Below are 17,345 nucleotides of genomic sequence, written 5' to 3'. Positions count from 1 at the left end.
CTAAATAAATCTGTGAAAACCAGGGTTGTCAGTGGGTCTTTAAGTAGCAGGTTCCATCTAAAAAGTAAGTGGCTACGAAACACTCAGAACTTGATAACACACACTCAGAACTGACCTACTAATATTCTGAGTAGCCGGCGCAGTATTCGGAATAGCTGGTGAAATGTGCTGGTTGCCCGCTTATTTTGACAACCCTGGAAAACATTTAGAAATGGTTTCATATTAAGAAATTTTAAGTTCTTTTAGCTATGGTACTAATGCTACACCAAAAGTGATCAGCACTTGTCATTGATATGGCAACCTTTTCAAATTCTGTTATTGTCTATTCATGCCTTTTCAGCAACATCTTTTATTGCAGTTGTCAGTGATTTGCGAACTCTGAAATTTAAAACCCAACTAAGGAATGTGTTTCCACTGCCGTCAATATAATTATGGCGACAGCCAACAAACCTTGAAGAACAGAAACAAAATGGATCGAAATCAACCAATCACAACTGACAGACGTGACCTTTTGACCAGGTTGAATTGAACTTCTACTTCCCAAGAAGTCTGCTAAGGTAATTGACAACAACAAAAAGCGTATACAATTGGTTGAGGTTTGAATTTCAGAGTTCGCATATCATTGAAAACCGCTATAAATTTATTGATCTTTATTCTGAAGTGTTCTTGTAGTTATTATTACTGGTTTGTGCACATTTCAGCTGTCTCAATTCCTAGAGAACTTGTCGACAAAGTTGAGTGATGCAGGTGACTTAGATGGCATTCTTCTTACAGGTAATGATTGCATTTGCTTGTGATTTGCTAGCTTTTGTAACAAGGCATGAAGAATGGTAATTATAATAATAATAATATAATAATAATAAATTGCTATATTAAAAGAGGAAGCCACATCAGCTCTAGTTTATTTATTACATGACAATCATGAAAATAATTGTTAAAAAAAATTTCCTCTTGGTCTAATCATTTTTATGTTTCAATAGGAATCTCATTAGATGGAGTTAACTTGCTAGAAAAGTATGTAAATAATGTAAGTAATAAACACTTTTGTGTCTTTTTCTGATGATTCTCTGTGGGCACTAAACTTTGAAAACAAGAACTCGTTACCAAATATTTATTTGTTGTTTGCAGACAACTGATGTCCAGACAGCTAGTTTAGTCATTGTCAACTGTGTTCCTCATATCTCCAGTGAAGTTTCAAAAGATGCAAGAGTTTCATCTTGGATAGAAAGGTAAGCCACTAGTTTCCCCTAATATAATGAGGGTCCTTATTAACTACCAATTTGCTGCTAAAAAGGTTTCTTATCATCATAATTTAGAAACCAGAGCCCACACAAATAAAAATGTTTGCACATGTTTAATTCATCTTCAAGATTTGGAAATCATGGCCAGAACCGGACCCAAACAGAAAAAACAAATTATATATTTATATAGAGTGTGCAGTAAATGCTCATTAAAAAAACTTTCATGTAGAAAGTAATCTAGGTTATGCAAGAAGTCGAGAATTAACATGTCCAATTGTATTTTAGTTATAGAAATTTGCTGGACATGTGGAGACTTTGGCACCAAAGGTAAACACTTTTCTTCAGTATTAGAACAAACTTTTCATAGTGTGAACTAGCAATTTCTGGGTTTTTTTAATGATTAAAATGGTTTTGGTTGATTGTCAATGTAAAGTTAGGAAATTTGCTCTAACTGCTGGCAGCTGTGGGGTCCTTTGCAGGGGGTCGGTGGGGGTGCGTGTCCCCCATCTGTTCGTTAATCAGCAATTAAACAGCATGCTGAGTCAATTGAACATAACATCCATCCGAAGGACGCCCAGATCCTCGAGCGTGGTGTAATCAATTACAGCAAGAGACTTTTCTTGGAGTCGTGGCACTCCACTTTGGACAGCGACGCTATCAACGAAGGCAAAGCTTTTCCTCGCGCTTATGTGCCGTTAATTCAAAATTAAAGTCTCGCACTAACGCACGGATTGGTAGCGCGAGCACCAACAAACTTTCACTTACTCTGATGAAGGTGAACAGATGTCTCCGAAAATTTAGAAAAGAAAAACAGATCGGCTTAAAAAACCTTATTTATATGTCTAATACTTTAATACTTTAACTTAACATTGAGATTTAATAACTAAATGTGGTCAGACAGTATAGAATACTTTGGATGATTTGTATTTTTCAGGTCGTTGTTTGATATTCACTATAACCTGAAGGACTCCACCCAGAAACCTCCTCAACAAGTGTTTGTATCTTGTAACTTTTGTGGAAATTCCATACTCACTAACATGCTATCAACAGGTGAGTTTTTATCTATCTCTTCAAAAACTCATTAATGATTCTTAAAGAAAATACAAAAGAAATATAAATGTTTAATTATTGTCTATATCTGACAAAGACACGACTAAACTAAACATCCAATTTTTTTGGCCAAAAGACCTAACCCCAAATCTAAATATTAATGCAAGAATGAGTTGATCTACATCAGATTATTTTGACGCTGTTCAATAAATTCGCAGTTCATGTTTTATTAAAAAAACACTTGGCTGCACCTTGTGTTTTAAACTTAATAAAACACTGCTGCACATTTATTACACATTACATAATCTGTTCATGTATTTCAAACTTTTCCATCCTCACTCTCAAATGTGTGCATTATTTGCCAGAATTCTTCCTGTGATATCACAAATTTTCTGCCAATGATGTGTAGAATGATAACAGTTGAAACTCTTTATTGCAACCACACTGTCTTGACTCCTGGCTCGAGTCCTGATCTCTGTCTAGTTACTACCACTTATTCAAATTCCCAGGTGGTTGCTTACGAGAGTTTTGACTGTTTATAAAAATGTTGGCTTTTTGCAAATTCATTTGCTAGTTGTTGAAGTGGTTGTTTGCATGCAAATAATTTGCGGTGTCTGCAAGATTGGATCAAGTCTCAAATGTCCATATCTTCACTCATGTTTGAATATGTGTGTTCGAACATGCTTAGCACATGCTAATGTATAACCAACATCATTTTACTCTGCTGAAGATGGACAGTAGCCTGCGAGAAACGACAGCCGGAAATACATCTGCATTCGCAGGGTCGATCAGGGATGTAGCTAAGAAAACACTAGGCTGGCTCATCAACAAGCCCAGCTGGCTTTTCTGGCCTTAGCAGCTCTAAAAGTTTACAGAAGTCTTTGTTTTCATGTGAAATTTCAGCTGGATTTAAGTTCTATTTCAGATGGTTAAATTAGCCGGCAGCCGGCCCTTATATATAGCAACATCCCTGGTCAATGAATAGTTAAAGACTTTAAAGTTCAGATCGGATGAATCCTTCTAATTATAATTAGTCCACCAATCACCATAGATAAAGTGTATTTACCAAAAATTTTATGTATTTAAATAAACATTACCGTAACTGTTGGTTATTTTTTTTACCAGGTTCTAGACCAAGAATTCGAGCACAGTACTGCAATCCCTCAAACAGAACAAAGGTAGCAAACGGCTTTGTTGTCAATAATTATGTCAATAACAAAAAGCTATCAACAACAAAAAAGCATGTGTTTGATAAAGTTATCTACAGACAAAAGTGTTCCTTTTCAAAAGGAAAACTATTTTTGCTGCCAATAATATCGGTCGGTATAAAACGCAGACCATGCAGACTGCAGACTGCAGACGGTGCAGACGGTGCAGACCGTGCAGACTGAGTAATTTTTTTTTTCTTCTTTTTTTACATTGTGTTTCACAAAACTTTTCACGAACGGTTTCCGAAGTTCGTTTGAAGTTCGCTATGAACTTTAGGGGGAATTTCATTTAGTAGTTGTCAATCAAATTACGAACTTCGAAACGAAATTGTGAATTTCACGTGCAGCGTAGACAGCGAAGTTGAAAGGTTGAGGAGTTCGCAAGTTGAGAAGAAGTTCGTCCAGTTTGTTTAATTTGGTGAAATGAATCCGTTCACGATACAAGGAAAGGCAATTTCAAGTCCAGGAAGGCAGGAAATCATCTAAAGTTGGCTTCAAGGTCAAGGATTATTTTATTTAGCTTCCAGCTTGTTGAGTTTTCTTCTACTGTCAGAGAGCGCGTTACACTGTAAACATTGGAACATTTTAAGTTATAGGTAAAACGAACTGGTCAGATATAGAAGTTTATTTGTTAAGTTCAGGTTTCTAGTTCCATTTTTTTAACGTAAACAAATGCTTCGGTTGGTAGTTATGCTTTGGGAATACAGGGTTTTCTTGAGAAATCCCCCAAAATTTTTTACACTGTCCTTAATAATAAAATATAAGTAATTCGTAGATAAATACACATTTCAATTGTTCCAAAGCAAGTGTTGTTTATTAGTAAAAAAAAATTTTGACCAAAGCTTAATTTTTTTGCAAATATAAATTATTTCAGAGGAACAGAGTTTATCACGAACAGATCTAGACAGATGGCGTGACTTGCGTGTTGTGTAAACACAGAAGTATAACAACACGGAATTGAAAAGTTCTGGTTTTCCGCAGATTTTCCAAACTGATGTGTATTCAAGAAGGAAAACGTTTTTTTCTCTTTAGAAGATTTTTACGGCACACACATACGGTATTTTTATATGTAAACCGGTTCATCTGTTGAAATTTTTTCCTTCAAAACTGCACACGGCAGAACTTGTAATCTATTTTTAGTCGGGTATCGGGTGACATTGGGAAAACTCAGTTGTAACATTCACAAATCATTTTCAGGGCAGCCTTGCTTTTTAGTCCGTTGATGTCCTGCCTTACTGGACTTGGGATTGCTTTTTGCTGTACTGGGAACGGATTCATTTCACCAAATTAAACGAACTGGACAAACTTCTTCTCAACTTGCGAACTCCTCAACCTTTCAACTTCGCTGTCTTCGCTGCACGTGAAATTCACAATTTCGTTTCGAAGTTCGTAATTTAATTGACAACTACTAAATGAAATTCCCCCTAAAGTTCGTAGCGAACTTCAAACGAACTTCGGAAACCGTTCGTGAAAAGTTTTGTGAAACACAATGTAAAAAAAGAAGAAAAAAAATTACTCAGTCTGCACCGTCTGCACCGTCTGCACGGTATGCAGTCTGCAGTCTGCAGTCTGCATGGTCTGCATTTTATACCGACCGCAATAATATGAACACAAAATTTTTGTAATCATCAAATCTTTGAGTCTAGTCTGCCAGTCATCAATGATTATGCCATTACCACAGTCAGGGCATTTTCCATTTGTCAGAACTGGCCAGCCAGACTGGTATTTTCAAGAACAGAATTTCATTGTTAGTCATATTCTTCTGTCAAATCAGTTAATACAAAAATATTATACATTAGTTATGGTGGATTTGTGGGAAAACCTTGTGAAAAAGGTTTATTTCACATTCAAGACAACCATGGACCACCCTGCCAGTTCTGACAAATGGAAAGCACCCTTAATTTTCTATGCTGTGTTGCAGATTATGGCTTGCCCTGGTTGTCGTAAACCTCTTCCTAGATGTGCTCTCTGTCTGGTTCACATGGGAACACCTTCATCACTTTCACAGAAGCAACCAAATCAAGGTACACAATCAGTTTAACTCTTGGGGTTGGTTTGATTTTTAGAGGCAGCATGGCCAAGCGGTTCTAAGGGTAATGGACTTGTGATCCAGAGGTCACAATCACCAGAGTTTGAATCCTCCTCCCTGCCACTGGATGGATTTGTGTTTGGTGGTCCCAAATTCAACTTCTCAGTGCTTTGTAAATAGTTAACTGGTCAGCATTTTTCCAGTTGGGATTCTTAGCAAGTTTTTGTTCTATTTTCAATTGTATATATTTTGTTTGTTTTTTTACAGTTGGTCAAAGTTAAAGGTTCACAAATGTCAAAAGTTTTTAAAATTTGTAGCTTATTTTTCCTAATTGTTAATGATCTACATCAGCAGATCCTAGTGCAGAAAAACCAGCAAATGTACGCAGTGTAAACACTTTTAACAACTGGTTCACATGGTGTCAATCATGTCGTCATGGAGGACATTCCAATCATGTTGTTGATTGGTTCAAGTAAGTTTATAGATGAACACTTTGTTTCTCCATATATTGTAATCATTTCTTTGTCCCACAGTCATGTCATGTTGAACATTTCATCTTCATTAGAAATATTTGTATACATGTAAAAAAAAAATAGCTGACAAGATGTCTCCTAAATTCATAACACTCTTTGCATCTCTGTCATCAGTTTTCTACTACAACCATGTCCCTGTTTTATTTGACAAGGGTCCATTGTTAAGGACCATTTTGTCTTCAGTCAATTCTCTTTTTATTTCTAAAGGTGATTGATTTTAATTTTGGGAATTCTTTTTCAGGGAACACGCTGAATGTCCTGTCACAGGGTGTGGCTGTCACTGTATGAACTTAGATTCTGTTGCTATGGCAATGCCAAACAATGACATCAATTCCTCAACATAACTTAGGTGTTTTAACAAATTATAAAACAATTCAAATATAACTGAACATTTTTGTGTTATGAACACTACTTTTGCAAGCCTAAGGTGTCCTCCTTGACTGTAATTTTTTTTAAGAGTAAGATTTCTGACTTAAACTTAGTTTAATTGTGACGCTGGCTATCACTATTAAGATGATTCCCACCGAACATTCGAGCAATACAGGCAAAAATAAAGTTACCAAAGAGATCTCATAGCATGGTAACAGTTTAAGCACAGCTAACAAAAACCTACCAAAACTTCAGCTCTCAAGCTGACCCTAACAGAGAAAATGGATTTTAAATTATCTACATTTCGGTTAACAGATGTTTCGCGCCAGTTTAAAGCAAAATGGCACGCATTTTAAACATTTTTACGAGGTTTGATTTTAATTTTCTCTAGAACGCTTTTGAGTTTTATCACAGGATCACTAAGACAAATAAATTTCAGTGAGATGTTTCAAATAGTACTATAAGTAGATTTTTGGTACTTAATTTTTGCACTCATTGCTCAAACTTTCAGCGGAATCCATCTAAACCTCTTAGATTTATTGTTTTATAAAAAAAGGAAAATCATAAAAAGTATACCAAAACAGAATGTTAAATTAAATTATTGACAGAGGGAAAACTGTTATGGTATAGTAGCACAATCAAAGGGCACTTGCCGCCCCTTCGGGGGGGGGGGGGGTTTGGGGGGGGTCTGTCGCCCCCCCCCCTCTCCCCCTCCCCCCCCCGCTCCTCCCCCCCCCCCCGCTCTCCCCCTCCGCCCCCCCCCCCCCCCCCCCACCCCCTCTCTCTCTCTGCGCTTGGCAACACAGCAGGCACCACAGGGCCCCCCCTCGTTAGGATCGCGTCTGTCCTCGCTCCCCTCCTGCTCTGCACGGACATTGCGGCTTCTCTGGCTGGAAGGCCTCCCGCTCAGCCCCTCCGCATCTACCGGGCAGTGACATCATTTCTGTTGAGCAGCGATAATTTAGAGAAAGTGCGCACGAACCCTTAACGTGCTGAGTCCGGGAAGTGACTGACAGAGACAACCTGCTCGGCTTTATCTAGCTAACTAAACCGTTATATGCAAGCTCACTCCATGAGTTCTCGACTAGCTTACTACGGGGAGGGGATCTCCGGCCCGACTCCTGCGCGCCACCTCGGGGCGGGGCGGGGGGCGTCCCGGCTGTGGGGCGCGGCGGCGCGTCGCGGCGGGTGCGCGCGCCTCCTCGCTCTCTCTCACGGCGTGGGGTCGGGTGAGCGTTGGGTCGGATTGTGTCGACGGGGCGGGGCCGGGGCCCTCGTCCTGGCTTGGTTGGTACTGGGGGAGGGTAGCAGTTTCTTCCGTTCTCCGTCCACCCCCGGTCCTCACATCTGTACTCCGGGAGCTAAAAATGGAACACTCTTTGTACTTATTCTTGTCATTTGGAATGCATACTGTATTGCACAAAATTTTTGATGGTTCTAATAATATTTTTTTATTTTGGGGTCTTTCAAATAAAGAAATTGAATATTATAATTATTGGAAATTAGCAGGGTACAAGTGACTTGTTATCCACTGTTTCCTGAAAAAATTGTAATTTAGATTTGTTGGTTTTTGAGAGAGAAAAAACAAAAAAACCTGAAGGAAATCCCTTACAGCAAAGGTGATAATCAACAGCAGACTCAACCAGTATATTACACTGGGTCTGGGCTACGAACCTGAAGCAATTCATGTAACTTGTTAGAAGGCTTTTATTTTTCAGTCAAATTAAGAACATACCTTAGTATCAAATCAGACTTTTCAGACTCAGTCAGTTTTGACTTTTAAGAGCCATTACTCTTATTACACTTGAAATCCTAATTGATCCAAGTAAACTAGTGACAAGTCTTACAAATGTGTGAGGCAAGGCAGTGAGGCATGCAAGGCGGAAAACCCTACTCCAAATAAAGAGGCTAACTGCAAGCTACCTAAGCTAACTGTAGGCTAACCAGAGTGCCATTTAGGGTAACCCAAGTGCTATTTAGGCTAACCGGAATGGATCGCACACCTCGCTGCCTCGCACTTTGTGACAACCCACAGGTGACCAAATAACCATACCTAAAATTGCTTGAATAAAAAAAAATGTTGTACCAACATGTTGTGTTAATGTCTGACACGTTATTTACCAAGGCTGGCCCCCGTAAACTGGACTTCTTCCTAGTTTTCTTATTAACATGTTCTGAATTTTAATGTAAAAGCCAACATATATTCACAAACCTCAAGTCAATTCATGGGTTTGTTTGATTTTAGCTAATGGTGAAGCAAGAACAAACTTATTTGAGTGAAGAAAAATTGACAAAAGCTGTCCATTTCAATACTTGGCAAGTTTTTTTCCCTCCTGTGAGAAAGGGTGACTTATGTTTTTCACAAAGTTTGGTTGGGTTTAAAGGGGCTTTGTCACACAATTTGAGGTAATTTTGGCACTGACCAACTGTTCATAGAATTAACTGAAATATCACAATAACGGCTTAAAACTGTTGGGCTGGCAAAATTCAAGAAGATTAAAACAAATTGTGTTCGGGTAAACTTGAAAAATGTCAGCCCGACTGGGGTAAAATAGACACAAACGACAATTTCTAAAAATAATATAAACTCTTTTATTTAATATGCCAAAAAAGCTGTGATAAAAATAGTTTACAGACTTACGTTAGAAAACTTACAAAGTTACAAAAATAGAAATAACACAAGTCCACTTTTTTTATCAAAATTTTGTATCAAAAAGACATTTATCACAAGTTCATACAAAATTCCCAAATAATACCCTCTACACTATCTGACTTTGATTATCTAGAACTGTTGGGAAACAACAAACTCTTGATCATCTGGGATTTTCCCAACATGAAAACCAGGCTTAATAAATAATGCCATAAAACACGTGCCTAGTTTGGTAATTGTTATATCAGGTTGCTTTAAAATGTATGATTTTACAGAGTTTTTGGTGTCATCAAGACACAGCCTTTGTTTAAAGTTCCTATTATTTCCTTCTGTATTACTATCCATATACAACAACTGAACAACTTCATTCCCCCATCTTCTTAGTAACCAAATCCATTTGATTGTGTTGAACCAAAAATATCAGGAAAGTCAGTAGCCAATGATATAGTTTCACCATAAAGCTCCAAATCTACAAAAGAACAGAATTAAACACAGATTTATTACAACCATATAGAGCAGCTGATGTAAACTTCTTGTCATGCCAATATAAACCTTGTCTACATATTAACTGTCACTACCACACCCTACAAAACAAAGGTTTATATTGCCATGACAGAGCACAGCTTCAAAACTAGATACGGTACAACAACCACAAGCTCTCTTTCAAGCATCGTAAGCATTCCCACGACACTGTCCTATCAAAGTACATCTGGGAACAAAGAGACAAAAACAACGATTTCTCGATCAAGTGGTCAATTGTCATGCGAGCAAGCTCTTACAGGGAAACCCATCACGCTGCAATTTGTGTCTGACAGAGAAGGGGGGGGGGGTTTTAAAGGGAGAAAAAAAGACCGCGGAATACCCTGGAGGCCCAAAACTCTGCATTCTATCTGCTGACAGATCTACTCTCCTCAATAAGAGATCTGAATTAATCACCAAGTGCAGGCATGAAAACAAATTTTGTGCAGCCAATCTGAAGCAGGATCGCTCACACCGCCCTTCATAAGTATAATTTAAATTTTTCTTTCGACTGCCATTAACAGCACAGTCTGACGATCGCCTTGACTGTTGTGCATGAAACTCAAGTAACTGTCCATACAGTCTCTATCTTTTAAATATAGTATAACTAAATGTAAATTTGTGAGAAACTTCACTTACCAAAGTCACTATTGTAGGGAATAATTCTATGACCTGACAACGAACAGTTGCGCTCTACTCTTCCAATTATCTCCACTGCTCCTTGGAGTTGTTCATCAAGCTAAACAGGTTCAGTTAAAAATAACTATTAGTGGACTGAATACTATGTTTACCCTTGGATCAATCAGCTAATTTCTCCAAGCATTCCCACCCCAACCTAGACAGTACATCAGGTAACAACCAGATCACAACAACAGGAACTATGTGGCATACTCTTTATGATAAGTGTGTGGGTGTAAATCAAACCTACAACTCGCTTATGACTGTCGTAGGGTGTCGTAAGCTTGTCCCAGGCGATAAAATCGTACCGTCCATTAAATAGGGAGTTAAGTCACAGTAAAATGACTGAAAACGGCAGGGATGAGACCAACAGCAGGTGTCCGTCTTACAGAGGTGTCCGTTAAGAGAGAGTTGACTGTATGTCCACTTCAGGTTACTTCCAAGTATTTTTGTCAGGTTGCCCCAGTAATTCTCCAGTTAGACAGGAAAAAACAGGCAACAATACTTTTAAGAGTTCCCAGGGAATACCATATTGAGTAAGACTTACTGGTGCATCCAGGGTAACGTTCACAATCTTTTGATCGCTTGCCATGATTTTCAACTCAGCTCCATTTGAGCTGATCTGTCGGTCAAACCAAACAAGTCATTAGTACTTACTACAGAGAAACCATTCCATATGCACGCCTGTGCACAGCTGTGTTAGTTGGATTTTGAATTTCAGAGTTTGCATATTACTAAAAACGGCAATAAAAAGCCCCTCTTAAGAGGTTCATCAGCGTTACAATTTTGTGTGGAAAATCTGTATGCTGCTGAAGAAGTGTGATGTCAGGTACAAAAACTTGCTGTTTTAAGATCAACTCCCCCCACTCCTCACTGCTGAGGAATTGACACCTCCCCTCCCCCACCACTCACACAGCCCACCTCGTCCCCATTCCCTTCCTCCCATCATGATCACCTTTGTTCAATGTCTTTTATCAGAGAATTTTATCATAATTTGAAGTTGTACTCGAAATGCCCAGTAAATCAAGTGTCCTCGCTTAGCCAGAAACCCGGCACCTGCCTGGAGAACCTTCAAAGCTTTATAAAGTGAAACTTTAAAGCAACGATCAAATTTGAGAGCGAGATCGAATACGATATGTTTCCGCGACTGAGTACATTTTATCCTAAGTATTTTGCCAGACAGAATCGTAAACCATAACCAAACTTCCTCCACTGATCTTTCATTAGTATCTAAGCATTTCTTTTAAGAACGATCAAAGTAAAAGCTTAAATTATCTTCATTAAGCTTATGCCAAAGGTGTTTGCTGTTTTCTACAAGTGCAACGACAAAACACGAGCGAGAAGTTAAGAACTCATCTTACCTCTGTTACGTTCCCAACCAGACAAACCACCTTTCCAGAATACTTCGGTAACATTGAAGCATTGACTCTTGGTGCCTCCATGCTAAAATAACGGCGACTTATACAGAAAATCAAACGATTTTATCGAACAAGAATACTGCACCTTCGCGGTAAATCGGTGAATTTTGGCGCGCTCTGCACTCCGAATTTTTCTTCTGGTACTTAGTCTTTTTCGGGTAAGTTGATCCGTTCGTTACCAGGGCGAACTCGTACCGGCTATTTATGGCTCCAACGTATTCTTGGAAAAAACGATTTGATTTTGTCGTCATTACAATTTCTGTCATAACTCAGTAATGCTGCAAGCAGCTAGGCGTAGAAATGAGCTTTCTCTCAGGTATCTATTCGAAAGTGTTGGGGACAAGCTCGAAGAAAACTGAGCAAACATGTTCGGACGCAGGTAATGGTATCACTGAGGACTTCGACAATGAAGATGGGTTTGTGTTATACACTGCAGACCAACACAAACGATGCAAGGTAAACAGTTGGGTTTTGCTGCTCTCATCTTAACGGTGCACAATAATAGAGAGCGCTAAAGCAACGCAGGGTGTATTTAGGAAGGTTTATCTCGTAAAGAAGTTGGAAATACACAAGAAGTTTACGTATAAAATCACTAATAAGAATGCCAGAATACTACACGGTCGGCCAGGGGTTGGAGTGTACGGAATGAATTGGGGTTTTGTGTTAGGTATACGGTATTTTAACACTAAAATATGAGTATATAGTATATTTGGTAGAATATGTAAATAGATTAAAGTTCAAAATCCTTTTCAATTTTCCTTGATCGTGAAAATATGCTCTTTCCTGTAGTGTTGCAATTTTGGGCATAAATTGGGTAATTTTTTAAGCACCCCCCCCCCCCCCAGACCCTGTTATTACAGTTTTATCTTTTTACCAACATATGGAGGGTTATAACGGGTACATTGCCTTTTTTTCACTCTTCTCCTCCCTCCTCGATGTTGTTTTTCAACCAAGAAAATTATCATGCCTCACGTATAGAAGCCAGGATTGGGGTGGGGGGGGGGGGGGGGTGGTACTTGGAAATGTTTGGGTATGGGTGCTGGGTATGGGGTTAAATTGTATACCCCATCTCAGACTGAAAGAGGAAATAATGTTAAACATTTTAAATTTTCTCCACAATACTACAACATCGGCTATTCATTTTCACACATTTTAAGAAAACCTGATTTGGGTAAGCAGAAAGATGCTTGCATGTTTTGTTTCATGAGTTTTAATTTTTCATGCACCCAGACCTCTCAAGTCTCACGATTTTCACTTCAATCTCACGATGAGAAACAGAAATCTCACGGTAAACAGAGTAACAAGTCATTTGATTAGCGCCTGGTTTTAGGACTCTTTTAGTTATTTTTGTCCGTCAGTTGATCAATCTCCCGGTTTTTACTGAAATCTCCAGATTTTTTGACCTCAATCTCCAGATTTCCAGTGCTTTGAGGTTGAGAGGTCTGTGCACCTTTCCATCCAATGCTGTTGTCACCCAAGTTGAGTAAAAGTATGCCTAATGTAAAACCACTACAAGAGTTAAACTGCTCATAATGTTCCATTACAGCAATCTGATTACAACCCTGGAACTGCAAACTTCAAATCTTATGATAATGTGCAGCAGGGTTGCCCCTATCCACCTTCAGGTAAAATATTGATTTTTTATGGTGATGTGGTATTATCTGTATTTCTGGAGTGTGTCAACTTAGTCACCTGTTCACACCAGTGACATAACGACATAACAATGGACATAACAAAAAAAAAGAAAATTCTTTTTTGTTTTGTTTTTATACTTGTATCATTTTGTTCCTGCCTTTTCTAATGTTGTGCTGTTCATACCAGTGACATAAAACATAAACATAAGGGGTTTATGGAGGCCCTGCCAGGGTACTTCCGCAGCGCACGGCCCGTGCGACGCACACACGTACATGACCCCTTCACTATCCCGACAGGACAGCATTCCTCATTCAACTCCGACAGCGACGGGAGTGCGACAGCGCCGGGGCATTTTAAGACGCGACACGGGATCCCCTGGCAGGGCTCATTTATGTTGTGGTTCAATTTTATCCTTGGGTTGAATTTTGTTTTCCTTTGTTTTTAACTCATTATCATACATAACCATACCCAAAAACAAAGGAAAATGAAATTTGAACCAAGTATAAAATTGAAACACAACATTTATGCATTTTTGTGACTTTGCCATTATGTTGTTAGTGTGAACTTGGCCTTAAAAAATGAAACTCATTTCACAGTTTTTGTGGTGTCACAGTCTGGGTTGTGGCTCTTGGCCAACCACTTTGTTACTGCTAGCGTACTAGACTGAAAAGTCTAGGAATCAAAATTTACTACAAGCATTCTATCACTGCCTTGCCCTGCCCCTTCACAACTTGGATCAACATACAGGATTGTTAGTGTAACCATATCAGGTTGTAAGAAATTATACAATGTAGTGTTTGTAATGGAGGGTTAACCCTCCAAATTCCATGCTGGTGTTGACTAATTCCCATTTTTGGAAGAGGGGTAAACACCCTTGCTAATTACTTGAAAGTAAACCCGCCTTAAATCAAACTTCACTGTTTAAATTAATATCTACGACTAACATATATCACTGTTAATTCATGAACTTTCTTCTGTAAATCCAGGGTCAACGTCATACACAACAACACCCGCATCCATGGCAGGAAAACTGACAGCTCAGAAGAAGAACACAACATTCATTACCGTGTCTGATCTGCCAATGGAACTGTCCAAACAACTGCAGGCTGTGTTGCATATGAATCAAGGGACTGCTGATGTTCTTAGAAGATCGCCGCCAAATATTGATCAATATTACTATGACTTTTCCCTAGAGAGAGCTGTAATAAGATCATTTGAAGGCCACCCGTGACTAGCTATGAACATTATGGTAATGATAATAAGCCTGGTGGAGCGGTGCAATAAAAGAATTTTTATATGGGGAGGCTTTGCCCCCAGGTCCACACCCTTACCCTTTTATGGACTAATACCTTCAATAGAAATGGTGTACCCCTTTCAGATACTGTCAGATGGGAAAGTGCATTTCTTTTCTTAATTTTCTCTTAAATAACTCCTTAAAATACTTAGATAAATCAATGGCTGGGTGTGTCCGAAATGCCTTTTTAAATATCTAAACAATAGTTTTTCTTTACATTTTTTTATACTACCGCCTTAAAAATACGCCTTTTTTAAAGGGTGCCTCCCCATATAGTTTACCGTAGGGAGTATCTCCCCCCTCCCCCCAACCCCAAACCAGGCATAGATAACCATATTGATTTCTATCCTGGGGAATTTTAATTAACTTTAAATAGTGCAACTAGAACTAAGGATTTGGTTCACTAATCGGGAGTGTTTTATTTATTAGAGTTTGTTTTATACACAGAAATTCCAGTCAGTGGCTTTAGAATTGTGAGATTGTTGTCTAATGTCGCTCTGTTTGTTAAGAACATTATAGTTATTTTTTTGTAAATAGATGCAGATGATATGTATATGGTCAAAATAAAAGTGTTTATCCTGAGATTCTGAGGCTTGTTTGGATACGTGTTAATATGTCTTGTCGAGTGGTATTGTAACAAACTAACGAGGTGAATATTCGCCCTTATTCACCAACCAATAACTCCAGTGTTACTTTATTCCAAAGAAGGACTAACGCTGAAACGTCAGAACTGTATGTAACAAGGCCAGTCAACGAGTGAGAGTGATAATGCGGCTAAACTATCTTATTCCAACAACAGTTGCAGCTTTACAAGGCTGCTATTTTGAAACACCTACTATACTGTCACCTGGTTTGGCATTTTTTGCCGAGCAAGCGATACTCGTACGCTGGAAAGGATACTGACGTATCACTCAGTCTGCGTTCGAGCATAGTTGCCCATCAGGCCGGAGCTTATTCCAGTTTTGGTAGCTTGAAACGACGCGAACTATTTCTACTCCCCTGGATGGGATGCTAGTCCATCGCAGGGATACCCCCCAGCATTAAATTCGTTGGCAACAATTTTTACGCCTGGGATATCACCCAGTTCGTCCCTCAGTACTGTCAGGGAAGTGGTCATAACAAGTGTACGCGATGAAGACCCACCTTGTGTATAGGTAGGGGGGGCTATGCAAGATACCACCTGTCTGATTAGCCAAATGGACAAAATAAATTGGCCTCAAAATTTGAGTTGAGACTTTCATATTCGGTGTGCATGAAGCTTGTATTGCTGGAGAAATGACACAAGGAGGTTCGAGTCTTTTTCTTAGTTTCAACTCCTGATAGAGTGGGGGCGATACCAACAAGACACCTCCTTTTATGGTGGGGAAAGGGGTACATGAAGAGACCACCTGTCTGTTTGCAGAGTGGTGGGTCCTGTCTGAGTACAATAGTTTTGACCATTTCCCTAAGCAGTCTTCTTAAAATTTCTTTCTATAAACTGTGAGCAGTGACCATCTTTTTTCTCGGCTCTTACAAGCGAGCGTCAATTTATGAATATGTGACAATCAAAGGTAATATATATATATATATGAAAAGTCAGGGGGGAAAAAACAAACCACTCACAATCTACAACTCTAGACAAAAGTAGTTGGAACGCTAATCTTATCAGACAGTGTTAAACCCAAACTTAACTGAAAGTTTACGTTGCCTCCTTCCCACTCTCAATAATGCTGCACGCTTCATAGATATCCTAGACTGTCCACAGCCCTCTATTTTTTCGTGTTTTTCGATCGATGAGCGCGCGGTGAGAATTAATTCGAACGGCGAGAGAACTGGACGCCAGCGCAAAACGGAAGAAGCAAGAGGGTGGAGGGCGCGCTCGCGTTTCGCGCTAACTTCGTCTGCTTTTTTGCGTTGAAAAATCGAGAGGCTGTGGACAGTCTATAGATATCCCTTTACGAATAATTTTGTTGTAAGGGAGAAGAGGGGAAACAAAAGAAAGGAATTGTCAATATCGTGCCAACACTGGTATCTACGGTTGTAGCTATGGCCAGTATTCGCTTTGTGATTGGCGCGTGGTCATACTCCTCATAAGGTGGATTTCCACCGACGCGTATTTTTTACGTGCGTGAAAAAATTTAGAGACAATGTATGAACGGCTTGCATACACGTTTACGCAAGTCTTTCATACATTGTCTCTAATTTTTTTTTCCACGCACGTAAAAAATTACGCGTCAGTGCAAATCCACCAATACGGTCCTCGCGTTTCGTTTGTTTGGAAGTTAAATAGCTTCCATGTATGAAATGAAAAATAGCCTCAGGCCCTCAACCCAAAGCGGGCATAAAATTCTCCCGATTATGCTCTGCTCTGCACCCAGAACGTCCCCATTATGCTCTTCCAATTCGAAGGAGAGTGGGCTGCTGCATGCAGGCTAGTTTATGCGAGATGAAGTCGACAGGCTTTATCTTTTGAGCACCCCTATTGTGAAAAGACCACTTGAAAATCTTCCCAACAGAACAATTTCTTTCACAACCAATCTTAGCTGTGGGTTGTTCGCCTTATCCCTGATCCGAATTCTTAATGTTCTTCAAACTCAAAATATTTAATGAATTTCAGAATGGCTATTGCACGATCGTGAAACTACTTTAGATGCGAATTCGCTCGTTTCGAGTGTCACTTCTTCCCGCTGATAAAAACACAGTCGGGGACAGGGACGCCAAGTCATGTACTCCTTTCAAACA

At 39.2% G+C, this 17,345-nt stretch overlaps 3 protein-coding genes across 4 annotated transcripts in view; 2 read left to right on the top strand and 1 right to left on the bottom strand.

Moving 5' to 3' along the window:
• LOC144659808 (GATOR2 complex protein MIOS-B-like) overlaps positions 1-7,062 on the top strand; it is a 40,596-nt gene extending 33,534 nt beyond the window's left edge. The window contains exons 28-36 of one of the 2 annotated variants that reach the window (XM_078520331.1): positions 702-774; positions 981-1,027; positions 1,129-1,229; positions 1,527-1,568; positions 2,176-2,291; positions 3,417-3,469; positions 5,421-5,523; positions 5,883-6,000; positions 6,303-7,062. In XM_078520331.1, the coding sequence (XP_078376457.1) occupies positions 702-774; positions 981-1,027; positions 1,129-1,229; positions 1,527-1,568; positions 2,176-2,291; positions 3,417-3,469; positions 5,421-5,523; positions 5,883-6,000; positions 6,303-6,405 (756 nt within the window). In that variant the 3' untranslated portion in view covers positions 6,406-7,062. Of the gene's footprint in view, positions 1-701; positions 775-980; positions 1,028-1,128; positions 1,230-1,526; positions 1,569-2,175; positions 2,292-3,416; positions 3,470-5,420; positions 5,524-5,879; positions 6,001-6,302 lie in introns of both variants that reach the window. The other variant, XM_078520329.1, reaches the window with a different exon arrangement.
• A 1,936-nt stretch (positions 7,063-8,998) lies between these two features.
• On the bottom strand, positions 8,999-11,824 carry LOC144661767 (replication protein A 14 kDa subunit-like). The gene is made up of 4 exons (XM_078522598.1): positions 11,639-11,824; positions 10,825-10,899; positions 10,239-10,338; positions 8,999-9,549 (listed from the first exon to the last, which is right to left on the bottom strand). Exons 1-4 carry the CDS (start codon positions 11,717-11,719, stop codon positions 9,461-9,463), a joined length of 345 nt encoding a protein of 114 aa, XP_078378724.1. The 5' UTR covers positions 11,720-11,824; the 3' UTR covers positions 8,999-9,460.
• A 38-nt stretch (positions 11,825-11,862) lies between these two features.
• LOC144661764 (uncharacterized) lies at positions 11,863-15,208 on the top strand. The gene is made up of 3 exons (XM_078522595.1): positions 11,863-12,151; positions 13,242-13,320; positions 14,317-15,208. Exons 1-3 carry the CDS (start codon positions 11,996-11,998, stop codon positions 14,559-14,561), a joined length of 480 nt encoding a protein of 159 aa, XP_078378721.1. The 5' UTR covers positions 11,863-11,995; the 3' UTR covers positions 14,562-15,208.
• The last annotated feature ends 2,137 nt before the right edge of the window (positions 15,209-17,345 follow it).

Source organism: Oculina patagonica, chromosome 7 (genome assembly GCF_052425735.1).
Source record: "Oculina patagonica isolate OP01 chromosome 7, crgOcupat, whole genome shotgun sequence".
NCBI classification, from domain to species: Eukaryota; Metazoa; Cnidaria; class Anthozoa; order Scleractinia; family Oculinidae; genus Oculina; species Oculina patagonica.
Note: the sequence above shows the minus strand (reverse complement) of the source record. Positions and strands in the feature narration are given on the sequence as shown.

Coding starts and splice junctions, on each gene's coding strand:
- LOC144661767 (XM_078522598.1), bottom strand. CDS start 11,719: ATGGAGGCACCAAGAGTCAATGCTTCAATGTTACCGAAGTATTCTGGA. Junction 10,339..10,824: donor ACGTTACCCTGGATGCACCA/GTAAGTCTTACT, acceptor GAACCTGTTTAG/CTTGATGAACAACTCCAAGG. Junction 9,550..10,238: donor TCCCTACAATAGTGACTTTG/GTAAGTGAAGTT, acceptor GTTCTTTTGTAG/ATTTGGAGCTTTATGGTGAA.
- LOC144661764 (XM_078522595.1), top strand. CDS start 11,996: ATGAGCTTTCTCTCAGGTATCTATTCGAAAGTGTTGGGGACAAGCTCG. Junction 12,152..13,241: donor ACCAACACAAACGATGCAAG/GTAAACAGTTGG, acceptor GTTCCATTACAG/CAATCTGATTACAACCCTGG. Junction 13,321..14,316: donor TTGCCCCTATCCACCTTCAG/GTAAAATATTGA, acceptor CTGTAAATCCAG/GGTCAACGTCATACACAACA.